We start from the raw sequence: 23,353 nt of genomic DNA, 5'->3' as shown, positions 1-23,353 counted from the left end.
CCCTGCAATTTAAGACCTAAAATCTAAAAAAACAAAACAAAATGCAAGTGACCTAAATTTTGAAATTACACCCCTCAAGGAACGTAACAAGGGGAACAGTGAGGTACTTAAACCTCACAGATTTTTGGAACAGTGGCCAAAGTTGAAAAAATAGATTTTTTTCATTTAAAGGCCAGTGTTACCCAAAATGTTGCTAATTCACAAGGGCTAATAGGAGAAATAGCCCCCAAAAAGTTTAGCTCAATTTCTCAAGAGAAAAAAATACCCCATATGTGTACGTAACCTACTGTGAGGGCACATTAACAGGGCTTGCTTAAGACTCAAGGAGCTTTGTTCGGATATGAGGGCTACAACATTTCATTAGCTGGTGGTTACGTATATTCAGAGGAAAATTAAAAAAGAAACACTCACATGTGACCCCATTAAAGAAACTACACCACCTGAGGAATCTTTATAGGGGTGAAGTGGACATTTGGAACTGTCGGGTGTTTCTTATATTTCTTTTCCAGGAATGGATGAAGTGTAGTTTAGGAAGAGGGAAAATTGCAGTTTTCCAACTAATATGCCATCTGTGTACTGAGTATGATGGCCCAGAGCATAGCCAAAAGTAAAACGTATGCCCGTCACAAACCCTATGCTCTGCTTCATCATTATGGGAATGTTTTTTTTGGGTGGTCATCCCTAAAGTGTCACCTGAAAATGCACATACTGCTCAGGGGAGGAGAGAGAGAGCACAGCGCATTTGAGGCCTGCGTTTCTAACTGACATATCAGTAACTGACAGTTACATACATTCAGAGGAAAATAAAAAAAGGAAACAGCCAGATGTGACCACATTTTGAACAGACGGGTGTTTCCTAGATTTATTTTCCAGGAAGGGATGAAGGGTAGTTTTTTGAAAAAAAAAAATTGCAATTTTTCTAATAATATGCCAATTGGGTACCCAGAATGATGACCCAGAGCATAACCAAAAGTAAAAACTATGCCCGCCCCAAACTTTATGCTCTGAATCATCATTCTGGGAATGTGATGTGTGTGGCTGTCCCTATTCTGTTACCTCAAATGCGCAAATTACTCTGACACATGACTCAATGCCGCCAGAGGTCTTATTAGGGGTATTATTGTAAATGAGATTTTTTTTTCGGGGGGGGGGGGGGGGAAGGGGGGTAAAAATTTGGAGAACATCCTCATTTCGGCTGCATTGACCAAGTTTTCATCCATCTCAATGTCCACCCATTGCTGTGAGTTATCATCTATCCATAAGCTATGCATCTGGTCTAATATAGTGGCCTGGTAGTAATTTAGCAAATCAGGACATCTTAGGCCTCCTCTCTCTACTGGTAGACACAGAAGTTTTAAAGATACTCCAGCTTTTTTTCCTTTCCACATAGAGTGTAAGAGCAGTTTTTGTAGGCTACGAATTCTAGAATATTTTCAAACAGTAACCAATCCCACAAGACTAGTACCAGTTGCCTGATACATGGATGAATAATAATATAAATAAATAGCTGGATCGTGCTTCAAATATAGGATACAATTTTATTAAAAATATATATAAAATGTCACTGACTTAGCCTCGTTGCACACAGGGCCCTTGTGCCGAGGAAAAGAAATAGATTTACTTAGACATATAATTGTAATATATAAACACCGATATTTTTACAAAATATAATATAAAATATAAAAATAATATATCACTTTCGATAGTCCGGTAACTGAAAATCCAGAGATGTATAAAAGTCCCATAACTGATATAGAATCCTGATATACTGAGAGGAATAGGTGGGTTAATATTTACCAGCTTGAATGAAGTCCCACTGTAGCGTCACCTGAGGACAACTGGTGAGGTCCGCAAATCTCGGGTGGTGGAAAGACGCTGGCATGCATCACCGCGGCGGTCAGCCTGCCACAGACCAGTGTGAATGATAGCCGCTCCCGTGATCTTTCGATGCAGTTGGATCTTAGCGGTGCAGACCTCGTGGTGTCCTGATGGCGTGTGACGTCTCAGGCGCTTGGCAACGCCACCTGGATGTGTAGACTTGGATGGTATTGCTGGTTTAACCCACAATCGATCCTTTAGAGGTGAGTGAGATATCGGTGCTAAAATCATACACCTAGACGCGTTTCAGGGCTCTTACAAGCAAAACACGGCCCTTTCCTCAGTAGAATATGACAGTTGGATTGGTAGGTTCTGGAAAAAGTATAGGATTTTGGGGAGGAGTACCATCTTTATCACGGATATTCTACCAAGCCAAGAGATAGGCAACTTCATATATTTTCCCACATGCCGTTTAAAGGGGTACTCCAGTGAAAAACTTTTTTTTTTTTTTTTAAATCAACTGGTGCCAGAAAGTTAAACAGATTTGTAAATTACTTCTATTAAAAAAATCTTAATCCTTCCTGTACTTATTAGCTGCTGAATACTATAGTGGAAATTATTTTCCATTTGAAACACAGAGCTGTCTGCTGACATCATGAGCACAGTGCTCTCTGCTGACATCTCTGTACATTTTAGGAACTGCCAGCGTAAAAGGAAATCCCCATAGCAAACATATGCTGTTCTGGACAGTTCCTAAAATGGACAGAGATGTCAGCAGAGAGCACTGTGCTCGTGATGTCAGCAGACAGCTCTGTGTTTCAAAAAGAAAAGAATTTCCTCTGTGGTATTCAGCAGCTAATAAGTACAGGAAGGATTAAGATTTTTTAATAGAAGTAATTTACAAATCTGTTTAACTTTCTGGCACCAGTTGATTTAAAAAAAAAGTTTTTCACTGGAGTACCCCTTTAACCTCTTAAGGACCAAGGACGTATGAGTACATCCTTGGTCCTGCTCCCGTGATATAACGTGACCCCTCATCATATCACGGTAGGCCCAGCGTCATAGTGATGCCGGGACCCGCTGCTAATAATGCGCGGCACTGATCGCGGTGCCGCGGGCTATTAACCCTTTAGCCGCGCGCTCAAAGCTGAGCCACGCGCCTAAAAGTGAAAGTAAAAAGTGCCGGTTAGCTCAGTGGGCTGTTCGGGATAGCCGCGGCGAAATCGCAGTATCCCGAACAGCTTACAGGTCAGCTGGAGGGTCCCTACCTGCCTCCTCGCTGTCCGATCGCCGAATGACTGCTCAGTGCCTGAGATCCAGGCATGAGCAGTCAAGCGGCAGAATCATCGATCACTGGTTTCCTATGTGATCAATGTAAAAGATCAGTGTGTGCAGTGTTCTAGGTCCCTTTGGGAGCTATAACACTGCAAAAAAAAAAAAAGTGAAAAAAAAAGTGAATAAAGATCTTTTAACCCCTCCCCTATTAAAAGTTTGAATCACCCCCCTTTTCCCATAAAAAAAAAAAACACAGTGTAAATAAAAATAAACATATATGGTATCGCCGCGTGTGGAAATGTCCGAATTATAAAAATGTTGTTAATTAAACTGCACGGTCAATGGCGTACGCGCAAAAAAATTCCAAAGTCCAAAATAGTGCATTTTTGGTCACTTTTTATATCATGAAAAAATGAATAAAAAGCGATCAATAAGTCCTATCAAAGTTAAAAACTTCAGATCACGGCGCAAAAAATGAGCCCTCAAACCGCCCCATGCGCGGAAGAATAAAAAAGTTATAAGGGTCAGAAGATGACAATTTTAAACGTATTAATTTTCCTGCATGAAGTTATGATTTTTTCTAGAAGTACGACAAAATCAAACCTATATAAGTAGGGTATCATTTTAATCGTATGAACTTACAGAATAAAGATATGGTATCATTTTTACTGAAAAATGTACTACGAAGAAACGGAAGCCCCCAAAAGTTACAAAACGGCGTTTCTTTTTTTAATTTTGTCTAACAATGATTTTTTTTTTCGTTTCACCGTAGAATTTTGGGCAAAATGACTGAAGTCATTACAAAGTAGAATTGGTGGCGCAAAAAATAAGCAATCATATGGATTTTTAGGTGCAAAATTGAAAGAGTTATGATTTTTTAAAGGCAAGGAGCAAAAAACAAAAGTGCAAAAACGGAAAAAACCCCGGTCCTTAAGGGGTTAAGAGAGGCAGTCAATGTATCATAATTATAGGTCACCAAGTTAGATAGAGGGGCGGTTAAGGTAATCCCTAGATAGGTCATTTTTCCATCCGTCCATTTAAAAGGGTATTCTTTTTGTAGTTTGGCCTTTATATCTAATGGGATAGATAGACCTAACACTAATGATTTTCCTGCATTAATTTTATAGTAACTGACTTTACTAAATTCTTGAAGTATATTCATTATTCCTCCCAGAGATTGTTCAGGGGATGTAATTGACAAAACAATGTTGTCTGCAAAAAGACCTCTTTAATGCTCTTTATACCCAACCTAGACACCTTTAATCAGTTTTGAAGATCTAATCATTTGGGCAAGAGGTTCCATAACAAGGGTAAAAATTAATGGGGAAAGGGGACACTCCTGCCTAGTTCCGGTAGAAATTAAAAATTCTTTTGATAATACCCCAGAGGTGTAGACCTTTACTGATGGTCCACTATATAAAGCTTTAACTGCATTGAGAAATGGGCCGGCAAGGCAAAATTTAAGAAGCACTTCCTCCATATAGCCCCAATGAACTCGGTCAAATGCCTTCTCTGCGTCCAAAGCTAGGAGCAGAGAAGGCATTTGCTGCCGTTCTAATATTGATATAATATCAATGAATCTGCAAATACAATATAGTGTTTGTCTACCCTTTACAAAGCCTACCTGATCATTTGCTATAAGGAAAGGAAGGATATTGTTTAGCCTAGTGGCTAAAATGGACGCATAAAGTTTAAGATCTGTGTTCAGTAAAGCTATTGGCCTTAAATTGCTTACCTCATCCGTGGGTTTCCCTGCCTTAGGAATTATGACAATCTGGGCTTTAAGTAATTCAGAAGGAAAAGAGGCAGATATTATCGCCTCATTAAACATTCTAGTTAGGTAGGGGACTAGCTGTAGGCCATGTAGCTTATAATAGTTGTTTGAAAGGCCATCAGGACCTGGGACTTCTGAGCTTTAAAAGATCAAATTGCCTTCACTACCTCAATTTCTGCAAAGTTCATCCAATTGAGACAGAGTTGGTTGTGGGAGGCTTACTTTCTCTAGAAAAGATGAGATCGAGAGGGGGTCGGGTTGAGGAATAGCAGGGTTTTCTTTTAAATTGTACAATGCCTCAAATACATTTTCTATACCTCTCGGGTCAGTTATTTTTTCCTTAGATGAATTATAAATATGTGTAGTTCTTGATTTTAAATATAGATGTTTTTGATTGCTTAGCAAGATACGCCCCTGGTCTAAGTTTAAGTCGCCATAGGTTAAGATCAAATTTAGAGGAGCGTAGTTGATGTAACTGGGCTATGAAATCCAAAATTTAGTCGGCTCTTCCAGTATCATAGGTAATCTTATTCTGAGTATGGAGGGTAGCTAATTTATTCTGAATATTTAGTATTTTCTCTGTATTTAACTTTTTGAAATGTGAACCCTGCTTAATAAAGTGACCCCTGATGTTTGCATCATGGGTGCACCAGAGTGTAGTATCTGAAACATCTTTGGTATCATTATCAGAAAAATATTGGCCAATAGCTTCCACAGTAGGTTGGATATAGGTAGGATGATGTAGTATGTATGAGTTTAATCTCCATAGTGAATCTTGTGAGTGTGGGGACTGCTCTTTTATAGAGAGAAAAATAGGACTATGGTCTGACCAGGAGATTACTCCAATTTCCGTTGTTTCTACTAAATGTAGAAAAGATTTTCTACCAAACAAAAAAAATCAATTCTGGAGTACATCTTATGGCGGGGAAAAAAGAAAGTAAAATCTTTCTCACCTGGGTGTTGGATTTTTATTTTCATGGCCCACTGTTTCAAAATTCTGTCAAACACCTGTGGAGTGTAAATGCTCACTGCGCCCCTTGTTACATTCCTTAAGGAGTTACATGTGTGGGGTTTCCACTGTCCCGTCACCATAAGGTCTTTGTAAATGTAACATTGCCCCCAAAACTATTTCTGTCAAGTTCTCTTTCCAAAAACCAAATGGCCTTTCCTTTTAAGCCCTGCCGTGCACAGGCAGAGCACTTTAGGTCTACATATTTTGAGGATTTTCTCCTTCCACTCCTTGTGAAAAAGAAAAATTTGGGGCTACAACAACATAGTTAATGTATGTTAGGTTCGACCCCAAAAGGTCGAGACGTCTTCTGTCGGCGGATTCCCAATTAGTGCGTGGAAAGCCTGTAAGGGGCTGCAGTCACCCAACTTTCCTTCCAACGCTACCTGCCACACAAATCAAGACACAGACACAAGAGCTGTCTCTGTAAGCTGAGGGCAGTACTGGTCTGGCCCTTTTCTTAAGTGTATTTTATATAGCTGATTTTCAATAAGGCATGCGCAGTAAACTTTACATTGTACAAACACAGGAAACCATAAATCTTGTGCATAGTCAGTAGAAAGTTGAATAAAAAAGATACATTGCTTAAGCTGAAATATAATCAACCATTGTTTCAAGGACGCATCTGGGGTAGAAAAAAGATAAGAGTGTCTGCATCCTTGAAGATAACGTCTCTAGTTCATAAGTTCAGGAGTTATGTAGAAAAAACAAGAAAGATAGAATGCAGTCACTTAGACCGAGAATATGAAGATTTTGAACACAAAATGGATTCTTTTAACACAAAATGGATTCTCCTCTACCCAATTCCATCAATGTAAAAAAATTATTTTTCATAGCCCGCTGTTTCAAAATTTTGTCAAACACCTGTGGGGACTAAATTCTACTTCACCCCTTGTTAGACTACTCGAGGGGGTAGTTTTCCAAATGAGGTCAATACTGGTGGATTTCTCCAGCACCCCAAAAGCTTCTGCAAACATGAACTGATAAAAATACCCAAATCAAAAGGAGGACACCAAATCCACTAGGTGCTCCTTCATGTATAAGGCCTGTGGCTGACTCAAGTTGCGATCTAGGACAACAAATATTAAGTTGCATTTTGGCGTTAATATCTGCTGTATTAAGGAGAAAATAGGATAAAACAAAAATATCTGCAAAATAAGTTACTATTTTGACTTTTCTCCTCCATTTTGGTGCTATTCCTGTGAAACACATTAAGGGTAAACAAATAAACTTTCTTAATGTAATTTGAAAAATACTTTGAGGGGTGAGTTTTTAAAATGTGGTAATTTATGGGGAAATTCTTATATACTGGCCCTTTAAATCCACTTTAAACACAGGTACGCCTTGACGCCCTGGTACTTGGCACGGGATGCCTGCTGATGGCAGGGACCGGACCGGGATGACTGATGACATCCATCAGCAGGCATCTCGTGCCAATGCCCAGGGGGGTCCTGAGATCCTCCCATGTCGCCGATTACTGCAAATCGCCGATGAATTCACACAGGTGATTTCCGGCTATTCCAGATCTCCAGTGACATGGTGACCAGGAAAATAAGGGGGAGAGGGGTTGTCCAAGACACCCCCAATACCCCTGAAGGGATAGGAGGGAGGCGGCAGGGGTGCCACCCATCCTATCTCTGCTATTGGTCCAATAGCAGATCGGGGGCGGGGAGGGGGGTAAAGTTCAGTTCCCCTATTCTGCCCACACACAGTAGTCTGGGCATAATGGTGGAACTAATGGTGACCGGCGCCGGAGGTTCACTTACCAGCAGCGGGCGGTGATTGGTGGCAGAGGATGGCGATGCGGCTCCCTGGTGCGTCGATGAGTAGTTACCTAGCAACATCCGGAGGGCTACAGTTTTGAGACCACTATACAGTGGTCTCTAAACTTTAGCCCTCCAGATGTTGCAAAACTACAACTCCCAGCTGTTTGGGCATGCTGGGATTTTCAGTTTTGCAACAGCTGGAGGGCTACAGTTTGGTGATCACTGTGCAGAGGTTTCTAAACTGTGGCCCTCTAGATCTTGCAAAACTACAACTCCCAGCATGCATACACAGCAGTTTGCTGTCTGGGCATGCTGGGATTTGTAGTTTTGCAACATCTGGAGGGCCACAGTTTGGAGATCACTGTGCAGTGGTCTCTAAACTGGCCCTTCAGATCTTGCAAAACTACAACTCCCAGCATGCCCAAACATGCTGGGAGTTGTAGTTTTACAACAGCTGGAGGTTTGCCCCCCCCCCCCATGTGAATGTACAGGGTACATTCACACGGGCGGGTTTACAGTGAGTTTCCTGCTACATCAAATTTTCTGCCGCATCGCAAACTCCTAGCGGGAAACTCACTGCCATTGTGAATGTACCCTAAAAACACTACACAACACTAACACATAATAAAGGTTAAAACACTACATATACACCCCCTTACACTGCCCCCCCCCCCCCCCAATAAAAATGAAAATGTATCATATGGCAGTGTTTCCTAAATGGAGCCTCCAAAACAACAACTCCCAGAATTTCCGGACAGCCACTGACTGTCCAGGCATGCTGGGAGTTTAGCAACAGCTGGAGGCACCCTGTTTGGGAATCACTGGCATAGAATACCCCTATGTCCACCCCTATGCAATCCCTAATTTAGTCCTCAAATGTTCATGGCGCTCTTTCACTTCGGAGCCCTGTTGTATTTCAAGGAAACAGTTTAGGGCTACATATAGGGTATTTCCATACTCAGGAGCAACTGCAGTACACATTTTGGGGGGGCTTTTACCCCTTATGAAAAGGAAAAGTTGGGGTCTACACCAGCCTGTTAGTGTAAAAAATGTTTACATTTTACACTAACATGCTGGTGTCTTTATTTTCTCAAGATGTAAAATGAAAAAAAGACCCCCAAAATTTGTAACACAATTTCTTCTGAGTACAGAAATACCCCATATGTGGGCGTAAAATGCTCTGCGGACGCACAACAGGGCTCAAGAGTGAGAGCGCACTATGTACATTTGAGGCATAAATTGGTGATTTGCACAGGGGTGGCTGATTTTACAGCGGCTCTGACATAAACGCGAAAAAGTAAATACCCACGTGTGACCCCCATTTTGGAAACTACACCCCTCACGGAACGTAACAAGGGGTATAATGAGCCTTAACACCCCACAGGTGTTTGACGAATTTTCATTAAAGTTGGATGGGAAAATGAAAAAAAAAATTTCACTAAAATGCTGGTGTTACCCAACATTTTTCATTTTCACAAGGGAACATAGGAAAGCCTCCCAAAATTTGTTACCCCATTTCTTCTGAGTAAGAACATACCCCATATGTCGATGTAAAGTGCTCTGCGGGCGAACTACAATGCTCAGAAAAGAAGGAGTGCCATTGGGCTTTTGGAGAGAAAATATGTCCAGAATTGAAAGCCATGTAGCCCTCATAGTGCCAGAACAGTGGACCTCCCACCCCCACATGTGACACCCTTTTGGAAACTACACCCCTCACGTAAAGTAATAAGGGGTACAGTTAACATTTATGCCCCACAGATGTCTGACAGATTTTTGGAACAGTGGTTCGTGAAAATGAAAAATGCTATTTATTTTTCATTTACACATCCGACTTTAAAAAAAAAGTCGTCAAAAACCTGTGGGTTGTTAAGGAACACTGTACCCCTTGTTATGTTCCTTGAGGGGAGTAGTTTCCAAAATAGTATGCCATGTTTTTTTTTTTTTTTGCTGTTCTGGCACCACAGGGACTTCCTACATGCGACATGCCCCCCAAAAACCATTTCAGCAAAATTTGATTTCCAAAAGCCAAATGTGACTCCTTCTCTTCTGAGCATTGTAGTTCGCCCGCAGAGCATTTTGTGTCCTAACATGGGGTACTTCCATACTCAGAAGAGATGGGGTTACACATTTTGGGGGGGCATTTTCTCCCATTACCCTTTGTAAAAATGGTAAATTTGGGGGGGAAAACTGCACTATAGTGATTTTTTTTTCATTTACACATAAGACTTTAATGAAAAGTTGTCAAACACCTGTGAGGTGTTAAGGCTCACTGGACCCTTGTTACGTGCCTTGAGAGGTGTAGTTTCAAAAACTAGTATGCCATGTGTGAATTTTTTTTTCTGATCTGGCACAATAGGGGCTTCCTACATGCAACATGTCCCACAAAAACCATTTCAGCAAAATTCACTCTCAAAAATCCCATTGTCGCTCCTTCCCTTCTCAGCCCTCTACTGCGCCTGCCGAACACTTCACATACACATATGAGGTATTTCCTTACTCGAGAGAAATTGAGTTACAAATTTTGGGGGGGGCTTTTTCTCCTATTACCCCTTGTTAAAATTCAAAAACTGGGTCTACAAGAAAATGCAAGTGAACATGCGAGTGTAAGAAATTAAGATTTTTAATTTTCTCCTTCACTTTGCTGCTATTTCTGTGAAACACCTAAAGGGTTAACAATCTTTCTGAATGTTATTTTGAATATATTGAGGGGTGCAGTTTATATAATGGGGTAATTTATGGGGTATTTCTAATATGAAGGCCCTACAAATCCACTTCAAAACTGAACTGGCCCCTGAAAAATTCAGATTTTGAAAATGTGAAAAATTTGAAAATTGCTGCTGAACTTTGAAGCCCTCTGATGTCTTCCAAAAGTAAAAACATGTCAACTTCATGATGCAAACATAAAGAAGACATATTGTATATGTGAATCAATATGTAATTTATTTGGTATGTCTATTTTCCTTACAAGCAGAGAGCTTCAAAGTTAGAAAAATGCAAAATTTTCTATTTTTTCATGACATTTTGGATTTTTTCACCAAGAAATTATGCAAGTATCGAAGAAAATTTACCACTAACATAAAGTAGAATATGACACGAAAAAACAATCTCGGAATCAGAATGAAAAGTAAAAGCATCCCAGAGTTATTAATGCTTAAAGTAGCAAAACTACAACTCCCAGCTTGTTCTCACTGACAGTGGAGGGACACAAGCTGACAGTGATAGGATTTTTCCTCCAGCTGTGAGCCCTTCGCTCACAGCTGTCAATCAAGGAAGTGTGTCCATGACGCATGGACACAGCAGGACTAGTATGTGTCCAGGCAAGCAGGGAGGCAGTTGTTTGACTGGCTTTTTCAGTATGAAAAAATGAAAATGTTCTAATGAATGCACGGTCCTTAACCCCTTGGGGATGGAGCCCATTATGACCCCAAGGACGGGAGCATTTTTTGCAAATCTGACCACTGTCACTTTAAGCATTAATAACTCTGGAATGCTTTTACTTATAAATTTGATTCCCAGATTGTTTTTTCGTGACATATTCTACTTTATGTTAGTGGTAAATTTTCGGCGATACTTGCATCCTTTCTTGGTGAAAAATTCAAAAATTTCATGAAAAATTTGAAAATGTAGCATTTTTCTAACTTTGAAGCTCTCTGCTTATAAGGAATATGGATATTCCAAATAAATGATATATTGATTCACATATACAATATGTCTACTTTATGTTTGCATCATAAAATTGATGAGTTTTTACTTTTGGAAGACACCAGAGGGCTTCAAAGTTCAGCAACAATTTTCCAATTTTTCGCAAAATTTTCTAAATCGGAATTTTTCAGGGACCAGTTCAGGTTTGAAGTGGATTTGAAGGGTCTTCTGGTTAGAAATACCCGATAAATGACCCCATTATAAAAACTGCACCCCTCAAAGTATTCAAAATGACATTCAGTCAGCGTTTTAACCCTTTAGGTGTTTCACAGGAATAGCAGCAAAGTGAAGGAGAAAATTCAAAATCTTCATTTTTTACACTGGCATGTTCTTGTAGACCCAGTTTTTGAATTTTTACAAGGGGTAAAAGGAAAAAAATCCTCTTAAAAGTTGTAACCCAATTTCTCTCGAGTAAGAAAATACCTCATATGTGTATGTCAAGTGTTCGGCGGGTGCACTAGAGGGCGCAGAAGCGAAGGAGCAACAATGGGATTTAGGAGAGTGAGTTTTTCTGAAATGGTTTTTGGGGGGCATGTCCCATTTAGGAAGCCCCTATGGTGCCAGGAGAGCAAAAAAACCCACATTGCACACTATTATGGAAACAACACCCCTCAAGGAACGTAACAAGGGGTACGGTGAGCCTTAACACCCCACAGGTGTTTGACAACTTTTTGTTAAAGTCGGATGTGTAAATGAAAAAAAAATATTTTTCCACTAAAATGCTGGTTTTTCCCCAAATGTTACTTTTTTACAAAGGGTAATAGGAGAAAATGCCCCCCAAAATTTGTAACCCCATTTCTTCTGAGTATGGAAATACCCCATGTTTGGACGTCAAGTGCACTGCGAGCGAACTACAATACTCAGATGAGAAGGAGCGCCATTGAGCTTTTAGAGAGATAATTTGTTTGGAATGGAAGTCGGGGGCCATGTGCATTTACAAAGCCCCCCGTGGTGCCAGAACAGTGGACCCCCCACATGTGACCCCATTTTGGAAACTACACCCCTCACGGAATGTAATAAGGGGTACAGTGAGCATTTACACCCCACTGGCGTTTGACAGATCTTTGGAACAGTGGGCTGTGCAAACAAAAAAATTAAATTTTTCATTTTCACGTACCACTGTTCCAAAAATCTGTCAAATCCCTGTGGGGCGTAAATGCTCACTGTACCCCTTATTACATTCCGTGAGGGGTGTAGTTTCCAAAATGGGGTCACATGTGGGTATTTATTTTTTTGCATTTATGTCAGAACCGCTGTAAAATCAGCCACCCCTGTGCAAATCACCAATTTAGGCCTCAAATGTACATAGTGCGCTCTCACTCCTGAGCCTTGTTGTGCGCCCGCAGAGCATTTTATGCCCATATATGGGGTATTTCCGTACTCAGGAGAAATTGCGTTACAAATTTTGGGGGTCTTTTTTTCCTTTTACCTCTTGTGAAAATAAAAAGTAAAGGGCAACACCAGCATGTTAGTGTAAAAATTTGTTTTTTTTTACACTAACAGGCTGGTGTAGACTCCAACTTTTCCTTTTCATAAGGGGTAAAAGGAGAAAAAGCCCCCCAAAATTTGTAGTGCAATTTCTCCCGAGTACGGAAATACCCCATATGTGGCACTAAACTGTTTCCTTCAAATATGACAGGGCTCCAAAGTGAGAGAGCACCATGCGCATTTGAGGACTAAATTAGGGATTGCATAGGGGTGGACATAGGGGTATTCTACGCCAGTGATTCCCAAACAGGGTGCCTCCAGCTGTTGCTAAACTCCCAGCATGCCTGGACAGTCAGTGGCTGTCTGATCCTTCAGATATTGCCGAACTACAACTTCCAGCATGCCTGGGCAGTCTAGGCATGCTGGGAGTTGTAGTTTTGCAACAACTGGAGGCACACTAGTTTGGAAATACTAAGTTAAGTAATAAACTTTCAAGTGTTTTGCAACCAGTGTGCCTTCAGCTTTTAGATAACTACAATCCCCAGCATGCACGGACAGCCAAAGGGCATGCTGGGAGTTGTAGCAGTATGCCTCTAGATGTTTCATAACTACAAGTCCCAGCATGCCCTTCTGCTGAGATTTGTAGTTTTTTGCAACAGCTGAAGGCACACTGGTGGCGAAACACCAGTTTGTTATCTAACCCCATGTTTCGCAACCAGTGTGCCTCCAGCTGTTGCAAAACTACAACTCCCAGCATGCACAGACAGCCAAAGGGCATGCTCGGAGTTGTAGTTTTGCAACAGCTGGATGTTTGCCCCCCCAATGTGAATGTACAGGGTACACTCACATGGGCGGAGGTTTACAGTGAGTGCTGCAAGTTTGAGATGGCGCAAATTTTGCTCTGCAGCTCAAGCTCCCAGCGGCAAACTTGCTGTGAACCTCTGCCCATGTGACTGTACCCTAAAAACACTACACTACACTTACACTAACCTAAAATAAAAAGCAAAAAACACTACATATACACATACCCCTACACAGCCCCCCTCCCCTCCCCAATAAAAATGAAAAACGTCTGGTACGCTACTGTTTCCAAAACGGAGCCTCCAGCTGTTTGCAACAGCTGGAGGCACCCTGTTTGGGAATCACTGGCGTAGAATACCCCTATGTCCACCCCTATGCAAATCCCTAATTCAGGCCTCAAATGCGCATGGCGCTCTCTCACTTTGGAGCCCTGTCGTATTTCAGGGCAACAGTTTTGGGACATATATGGGGTATCGCCGTACTCGAGAGAAATTGCCTTACAAATTTTGGGGGGCTTTTTCTTCTTTAACCCCTATGAAAAGGTGAAGTTGGGGTCTACACCAGCATGTTAGTGTATAAAAATTATTTTTTTTACACTGACATGCTGGTGTTGCCGCATACTTTTCATTTTCACAAGAGGTAAAAGGGAAAAAAGACCCTCAAAATTTGTAACGCAATTTCTCCCGAGTACGGAGATACCCCATATGTGGGCGCAAAGTGCTCTGGGGGCGCACAACAAGGCCCAGAAGGGAGAGTGCACCATGTACATTTGAGGTGATTTGCACAGGGGTGGCTGATTGTTACAGCAGTTCTGACATAAACACAAAACAATAAATATCCATATGTGACCCCATTTTGGAAACTACACCTCTCATGGAATGTAATAAGGGGTGCAGTGAGCATTTACACCCCACTGGTGTATGACAGATTTTTGGAACAGTGGTCTGTGAAAATGAAAAATAAAATTTTTCATTTGCACAGTCCACTGTTTCAAATATCTGTCAAACGCCAGTGGCGTGTAAATGCTCACTGCACCCCTTATTAAATTCCATGAGGGGTGTAGTTTCCAAAATGGGGTCACATGTGGGGGTTCAATGTTCTGGCACCATAGGGGCTTCCTAAATGGGACATGCCCCCCAAAAACCCTTTCATAAAAAACTCACTCTCCAAAATCCCATTGTCGCTCCTTCCCTTCTGAGCCCTGTACTGCGCCCGTCGAACACTTTACATACACATATGAGGTGTTTTCTTACTCGAGAGAAATTGAGGTACAAATTTTAGGGTGATTTCTCTCCTTTTACCCCTTGTAAAAATAAAAAAAATTGGGTCTACAAGAACATGCGAGTGTAAAAAATGAAGATTTTGAATTTTCTCCTTCACTTTGCTGCTATTCCTGTGAAACACCTAAAGGGTTAAAACACTGACTGAATGTCATTTTGAATACTTTGAGGGGTGCAGTTTTTATAATGGGGTCATTTATGGGGTATTTCTAATATGAAGACCCTTAAAATCCACTTCGAACCTGAACTGGTCCCTGAAAAATTACGATTTCGAAAATCTTGAGAAAAATTGCTGCGGAACTTTGAAGCCCTCTGATGTCTGCCAAAAGTAAAAACATGTCAATTTTTTGATGCAAACATAAAGTAGACATATTGGGGGAGATTTATCAAAACCTGTGCAAAGGAAAAGTTGCCCAGTTGCCCATAGCAACCAATCAGATTGCTTCTTTCATTTTGCAGAGGCCTTGTTTAAAATGAAATAAGTGAGCTGATTGGTTGCTATGGGCAACTGGGCAACTTTTCCTCAGGACAGGTTTTGATAAATCTCCCCCATTGTGTATGTGAATAAATATGTAATTTATTTGGAATATCCATTTTCCTTTCAAGCAGAGAGCTTCAAAGTTAGAAAAATGCAAAATTTTCAAAATTTTCATGAAATTTTTAGATTTTTTACCAAGAAAGGATGCAAATATCAGTGAAATTTTTACCAATAACATAAAGTAGAATATGTCACGAAAAAAGAATCTCGGAATCAGAATGATAAGTAAAAGCATTCCAAAGTTATTAATGTTTAAAGTGACAGTGGTCAGATGTGCAAAAAATGCCCAGGTCCTGCAGGTGAAAATGGGCTGGGTCATGAAGGGGTTAACATACCCAAGGGTTATGTTCACACAGTGTTTTTTCAGACGTATTCCATTTGCAAAAATGCATCCGCAAAATCATTGACAAAGTGCGTCTGCATTTTTAACATAAATGTTTTCTATTTAAGTCCATGGAAAAGTGGTTGTCTGTGCACACAAGGGCCCTCATTTACTTTTGTAACATGTTTTGTCGGGTTATGCGCCAGATTCTGTCGCATTTCGGCAGAAATTCTGTCTGTGCCAGAATTTGCGCCAGAATTGAAAAAACCCTGACTAATTCCCCATTTTGCTAAGAAAACCCAAAAAGGGGCGTGACCACAGTGAACAGAAGGCGTGGTCTCTGAAAAGGGGTGTGTTCCCGACATTTTCACAAAAACCCAACATATTTACTAAGGTTTTCACATAAAATGTGGTGGATTTGAGCTGAGGAAAGCCCTACAGATCAGAGCATGTGTAAAAAAAAAAAAAAAAAAGGGAAATGTAGGGAAACCTTAGTAAATACCGTGGAAAAAATAATTGTAGGGAATTAAAACCCACAAAGAAACCTACACTCCACTCTTAGTAAATGAGGGCCAATATGTTCAAATACAGACTTACATACAGCACATTATTTTAAAAAATGTGGATGCAATTTGTACGCCATTTGGCAAACGCATCTCTACAAATGAAATACGCCTAAAAAAGCAGCAACTGAACCTAGCTTTAGAATGTAGCATTCCCAAAGGTCATTTTTTCCTATGGTTAAGAAGGCCCAAAACACCTCTCATTATTAAGGGGTTAATGTTTTTACCCCATATTTTAAAACTAAAAGCGTAAAAATAGATACCTTGAAGCTTGTTGTAATAGATACAAATTTGTTGTCTGCTGTTTCGGAGTTGCCAATAAGGTAATCCCAGCTAGTAAACATTTTCCAGCTGAATATAAAGTTATCATCATCCCCATCTGCTGTGCTTTCATTTATATTCTTGGCCATTCTATAGAATAATGGAAATAGACAAAAGTAGAAAAAAAACACTGAAAAGAAAAGCTTTCACTCACATGGCCAAATCTTTATTTCAATTGGTACCTGTGCTAGTATCTTTGTCTGGGCAATATATCCATGGCAGAAGTTCATGCCCAGCAATAACAGGTGATTCACATGGTGGAATATTTGCAGAATGTCTGCCTGGAAGGACATTCTGCAAATAGGACTACTCCGAAATGTGCCGAAAAGAAATTACATTTAAATTCTTTCTCTAAACGCCAGGAATAGCAGATGTTTCTGCTGCAAAAAATTCTGTCATGCACACGGCGCAGAAGAAACCCATCGAAAACAATGGGACTCTGCTGCAACGAAATTGCAGAGCTGAATTTTTCCACTGGATTTCGCTCGGAAGTTCTGTCGTGTGAACGTGGCCTCTGGAGCTTCTTGACTAAAAAGAGTTGTCGTTATGGGATCTTTTTAAAATATTACTTGAGAGATTAATGGAGATAAATATATTTACTTGACAACTCTTTCAGGAGATGACAATGCAGTTCCATGGAGAGAGGGGTTCTGCACAGTTTCTTATTAATAGAAAAAGCAATGGGACCAACCAGGAAGGACCCTCCCCTCACAAAGGCCCCCATAGCGACCACATTGTCGTCTTACGGGGCATTATTTGGGGCTATTATATTTAGAGGCATAGTGTCTGGCACTATAACACTCAGGGGTACAATGTGTGACACTTATATTAAGTGTGTGGCACTATTATCCCCAAGATGTAGCACGGTTATATTTAGTAGCACAGTGCTTATAGCACTAACATATATGGAAGTTCACTAGTAGACACTATTAGATTCAGGGTGCATAATGTGCAATAGTATGATATTCACAGGCATAATGTGTGGCAATATTATAACAAGGGGCACAGTGTGTAGCACTATTATATTCAGTGACACAGTGTGTGTAGCACCATTATGTTTAGAGGCACAGTAAGTAACACTGTTAGATTCCGGGTGCATAGTGTGTGATAGTATTATATTCAGGCTCATTATGTGTGGCACTATTATAACCAGGGGCACAGTGTGAAGCATTATTATAATTAGTGACACGGTGTGTGTAGCACCATTATATTCAGTGACACAGTGTGTGTAGCACCATTATGTTTAGAGGTGCAGTGAGTAACACTATTAGATTCCAGGTGCATAGTGTGTGATAGTATTATATTTAGGGGCATAATGTGTGGCACTATTATAATCAGGGGCACAGTGTGTAGCACCATTATATTCAGTGACACAGTGTGTGTAGCATCATTATGTTTAGAGGTGCAGTGAGTAACATTGTTAGATTCCGGGTGCATAGTGTGTGATAGTATTATATTCAGGCTCATTATGTGTGGCACTATTATAACCAGGGGCACAGTGTGAAGCGTTATTATAATTATTGACACGGTGTGTGTAGCACCATTATATTTAGATGTGCAGTGAGTAACATTGTTAGATTCCAGGTGCATAGTGTGTGATAGTATTATATTCAGGCTCATTATGTGTGGCACTATTATAACCAGGGGCAGAGTGTGAAGCTTTATTATAATTAGTGACACGGTGTTTAGAGGTGCAGTGAGTAACATTGTTAGATTCCGGGTGCATAGTGTGTGATAGTATTATATTCAGGCTCATTATGTGTGGCACTATTATAACCAGGGGCACAGTGTGAAGCATTATTATAATTAGTGACACGGTGTGTGTAGCACCATTATATTTAGATGTGCAGTGAGTGACACTATTAGATTCAGGGTGTAGTATTTTATTCTGAAAAAATGTGTAGCACTTTTATAGCCAGAGGCATAGTGTATTGTAGCATGCAAAATATTGACCCCCCCCCCCCCCCCCCCGTTTCTGCAACACTGAGATACATGCTTTATAGCTAAGCAAAAATAGTGAAATAAACTGAGAATGAAAAAAAATATATATATATATATATATATATATATATATATATATATATTATTTTTTGGCAAAATATTAGTAAATAGGTCTCCAAAATAATAGTTGACCAATATAAATTAATATTATATTAATACATACAAGTGATACAAGTCTATGCATGATTATTGTTGTCATCCGAGAAGCAAAAGCAGGACTTACTTTCTTATCACAACTATCAAGCTGTATCCAAAGATGCCAACTCCGCATAAGAAATATGCCAACGGCAGCCTGAACTGCAGAGGTCCAATTGTTCTTTGATTATTGTAATAACCATAGAAAACAGGTGAATATTTTAAAACACCCTGTAAAAAAAAAAATCTACTTTAGTACCTTAGGCATGCCTGACAACACTAAAGTTTTGCCCAGAATGTCCTCTTACATTGTAAGCTGGCACATCTGATGAAGCAATACTGATGATAGAGCAACATAAGCAAAGCACTAGCCTAAGTGCATAGACGGTCAAATGCAAACTAAAAAATGAGAATTGTTTGTCAAATGTAATTTTTTAAAGGGGTACTCTGGCGCTAAGACATGCCCTCTCCCATAGGCTTACATTTAGGGGGCGGAGCGTGATGTCACACGGGGGCAGACCCGTGACGTCAAAATGCTCCGTCCCCGCGATCGCCAGTAATCAGACCCGGAGCAAACACGCTCCAGGGACTGATTCAAACGGGGGTCTGCATGCAAGATCATGGGGGTCCCCAGCGGTGGGACCCCGTGATCAGGCATCTTATTCCCTATCCTTTGGATAGGGGATAAGATGTCTTAGCGCCGTAGTACCCCTTTAAGGGTTTGGACACACATTTGTATTGTCATCCAATAAATAGTTATATCAGAGTACTAAATTCCTTTGTCTTAGAAAAGTCAGTCTGACTACAAACTTACCAATCCTGAATACTTCTTCTGTTTTGGAAAACACTGAAAGGCTACTAACTCGACAAAGGACTAAAGAACATATAGACCCCAACATAGGCATGAATACAAATATATATATATATATATATATATATATATATATCAGCGATATACTGTATATCATATGGGACTTAGCAATGGATTAGGCCCACTTTAACTTTCAACTCAGAGATGAGTTACTATTACCCAAAGAGGACTATGAGGACAAGTGTATACCAAAATAGAAGCATACATGTTTCACGTCCTGCTTCACTGTGTAAGGTGGTCATGGTAAAGTGTAACCTCATTCCATGTTTACCTTCTCAGAACGTGCTAGAAGTACCAATAAGACCATCATAACTATGGCAGAGTTTTGGTGTAAGAACAATAGGGAGGTTTTCAGAAATATCAGGTATGGTTATCTTAACAGACTGGGGGAGATTCTCAAAGAATTTGGCACTGATGACACCTGTCTCGGGAAACGTCCAGTTTAGAAGCAAATCCCCTAAACCAATCTAATCTGGGCGTTTCCCGAGACAGGTGTCATCAGAGAGCACTAAGACAGAAAAGAACAACCTTAACTTCAGAAGCTAATAAGTACTGAAAGGATTAAGATTTTTTAATAAAAGTAATTTACAAATCTGTTTAACTTTCTGGAGCCAGTTGATATATATATATATAAAAAAAAAAGTTTTTGCCTGGAATACCCCTTTAATTTTACCTCTCTCCCTCCACAGGCAACCCTTCCACCTGCAATACAGCGTATCTGGAGCCTCCATTGGTGCTTACAGTGCTTTCTGCATTTGCTTTCCAATTCATTCTGGTCTTAACTGTATCACGTGGGGAGTGGGGAAAAATGTTTTAAGTAAAGTTAGAATGTAATTGTAAAAATGCCCTTTTGGAACTGGGTGGGGGAAACAGAGACAAGGAGGCTATAATACTAAGTTGATTGGTCTGATCAGAATAATTTTATTAAGGAACTGGATTTCACCGAGAGCTCCAAGTATACGAGAATGGATCGGATTGGCAAATAACGTAAAGAAATATGAAGAGATAATGTCGTTTTAGTAAAGGGTGGGTGTGTTGGGAAGGGTGACCCGTTACTGGGCGAAGGGACAGTTGTAGTAATGCAAGACTGGAAAGGGTGGGGGGGGAGGGAGGGGAGGGAGGGAGGGATTGGTGGGGGGGAGGGGAAAATAATATAATGTTTTTCTAACCATTTTAAATATTAAGAAATGTATGTTATATAAAGCAAAGAAATAAAAACTTCTAATAAATAAATAAAAAACAACTGTTGGGGATGGAGGGCGTACAGGTACGCCCATGCGTCCCTGTACTTAGGGACGGAGGGCGTACTTGTATGCCCTCCGTATTAGCGGTCACCGCTACTCCCAAGGCAGTGATCAAAATGGGATACCTGCTGAAATCATTCAGCAGGCATCCCGTGGCAATGCCTAGAGGGGTCCTGAGACCCACCCAATAACGCTGATCGCCGTGATTTGCCATTCATTTCTTACCAGCGCATCATGGTTATTCCAGGCTGATCAGGTCTCTGGTGACCCGACTGCCCAGTAAATAAGGGTGATCCATGCTGTCTGAGACAGCACCTATCACCCTGAAGGTTAGGAGTGAGGTGGCAGGGGTGCCACCTCCTCCAGGCCCCTGCTATTGGTTGGTCGCAATAGCAGATGTTGGACGGGGGGGTTGAAAGGTAAGTACCCATGGTAGTTCGGGCAGTTCGGGGGGGAACAGTACAGGAGTGGTGAGCAGCGGTGTGAGCGATCAGTGGCGGGAGCGATCAGCGGCAGCGGCGGTGCGGGCGCACACTGTGGCCTTTCCGATGTTACAAAACCATAACTCCCAGCATGCCCAGGCATCTGTTGCCTGTGTGGGCATGCTGGGAGTTGTAGTTTTGAAACATCTGGAGGTCCACAATATGGAGACCACTGTACAGTGGTCTGTAAACTGCGTCTCTTCAGATACTGCAAAACTACAACTCTCTGCATGGCTGGACAGTCTGGGCATGCTGAGAGTTGTAGTTTTGCAGCATCTGGAGGGCCACAGTTTACAGACCACTATGCAGTGGCCACACCTATTTTCCAACGTGTTTTAAAAAGTGGCACAAAACTCAGCAATTTGGACTCAAGAATTAAAGATTTTGTCGCGAAAAAAAAATTTGGTGCGACAAAAAAAAAAAAATTTTATTTTCCTAGGGAGACAAGAGCCAATTGAAAATATGAGAAAAAAATTGAGTACGTAATCATTTAGCACAAAATACAAATACAGAAGTTTTTGAGAATCTCCCCCACTGTATTTTGGGACTCATTTTAAGATGTAAATTGTAAACAATTTAAATAAAAAAAAACATTGAAAGACCACTTTACTTCTCAAAGACTGTCTGTTTTTTTCTTACTGAATTGCAATGCATTCCATGGAAAAACATCTGTCAGTTCACATGTAGTTATATTTTGCAATTGTAATTATTAGAAATGTAAAATTAAGTGCAAGAGACTTCTACCAGGCCATTTTTGTCTTAAAGTGTATCTGTCATTTGCTAAAACTTTTTACATAATGTTGATAATAATATTATATGTATTTTTGTAATAAACATTGGTAAAAAAAAAAAATGTGCATATTTTAAGATACAAAAATACTGTTTTGTCTCTGCAGCTATTGCCTGTGCACTGAGGACAAGGAGGGCTCTGTGCACTGAGGACAACCAGGGATCTGTACACTGAGAACAAGCATGGCTCTGTACACTGAGGACATGCAGGGCTCTGTACACTGAGAACCAGCATGGCTCTGTGCACTGAGGACAAGCAGGGCTCTGTGCACTGCGGACAAGCAGGTCTCTGTGCACTGAGGACAAGTAGGTCTCTGTGCACAGAGGACAAGCAGGGCTCTGTGCACTGAGGACAAGCACGGTTCTGTGCAGTGAGGACAAGCAGGGCTCGGTGCACTGAGGACAAGCAGGGCCCTGTACACTGAGGACAAGCAGGGCTCTGTACACTGAGAATAAGGAGGGCTCTGTGCTCAGAGGACAAGCAGAGTTCTGTGCACTGAAGACAGGTAGGGCTCTGTACACTGAGGACAATCAGAGTTCTGTGCACTGAGAACAAGCTGGCCTCTGTACACTGAGAACAAGCAGGGCTCTGTGCAGTGAGGACACGCATGTCTCTGTACACTGAGGACAAGCAGGGCTCTGTACACTGAGAACAAGGAGGGCTCTGTGCCCAGAGGACAAGCAGAGTTCTGTGCACTGAGGACAGGCAGGGTTCTGTACACTGAGGACAAGCAGAGTTCTTTTCACTGAGAACAAGCAGGGCTCTGTACACTGAGGACAAACAGAGATCTGGGCAGTGAGGACAAGCAGGGCTGTGTGCAGTGAGGACAAGCAGGGCTCTGTGCCCTGAAGACAAGCAGGACTCTGTACACTGAGGACGAGCAGGGCTCTGTACCAGGGGCATAGCTAGAAATCACAGGGCCCTGATGCAAAAAGTTGTCCTGGGCCCCCCTACCCCTCGACGACATGCTTCCCCAATTCCTGACGAACTCCTTACCCAGCCTCGACCACACAAATATAATAACGAATGACAGGCAGGGCTGTACTGGGGCCAAAAATAAGCCCAGGCATTTTAAAATAAGCAGACCATTTTTATGGTGGGGGTCCGACTGCTTAGACCCCCACCAATCACCTTGGTTCAAGTGGCTCTCCAGCTGTAATAAAGCTACAATTCCTATTGTGTCTGGAGATCCTCAGGCATTATGGAAGTTATATATACACTCTCCTTTGCAGG

General features: G+C 41.1%; 1 protein-coding gene across 6 annotated transcripts in view; it reads right to left on the bottom strand.

The window, feature by feature from the left end:
• LOC130275301 (transmembrane channel-like protein 2-B) overlaps positions 1-23,353 on the bottom strand; it is a 147,903-nt gene that overhangs the window by 62,186 nt on the left and 62,364 nt on the right. For all 6 annotated transcript variants that reach the window (XR_008844729.1, XM_056523120.1, XM_056523144.1 and 3 more), the window contains 2 exons: positions 18,822-18,964; positions 16,540-16,687 (listed from right to left, as the gene is read on the bottom strand). Coding sequence is in view for 5 of the 6 variants with exons in the window: in XM_056523120.1 (XP_056379095.1) it covers positions 16,540-16,687; positions 18,822-18,964 (291 nt within the window). In the remaining variant the exon portion in view is untranslated. The remainder of the gene's footprint in view (positions 1-16,539; positions 16,688-18,821; positions 18,965-23,353) is intronic.

This window comes from Hyla sarda, chromosome 1, assembly GCF_029499605.1.
Source record: "Hyla sarda isolate aHylSar1 chromosome 1, aHylSar1.hap1, whole genome shotgun sequence".
NCBI classification, from domain to species: Eukaryota; Metazoa; Chordata; class Amphibia; order Anura; family Hylidae; genus Hyla; species Hyla sarda.
This window is presented reverse-complemented; position numbering and strand designations above follow the sequence as displayed.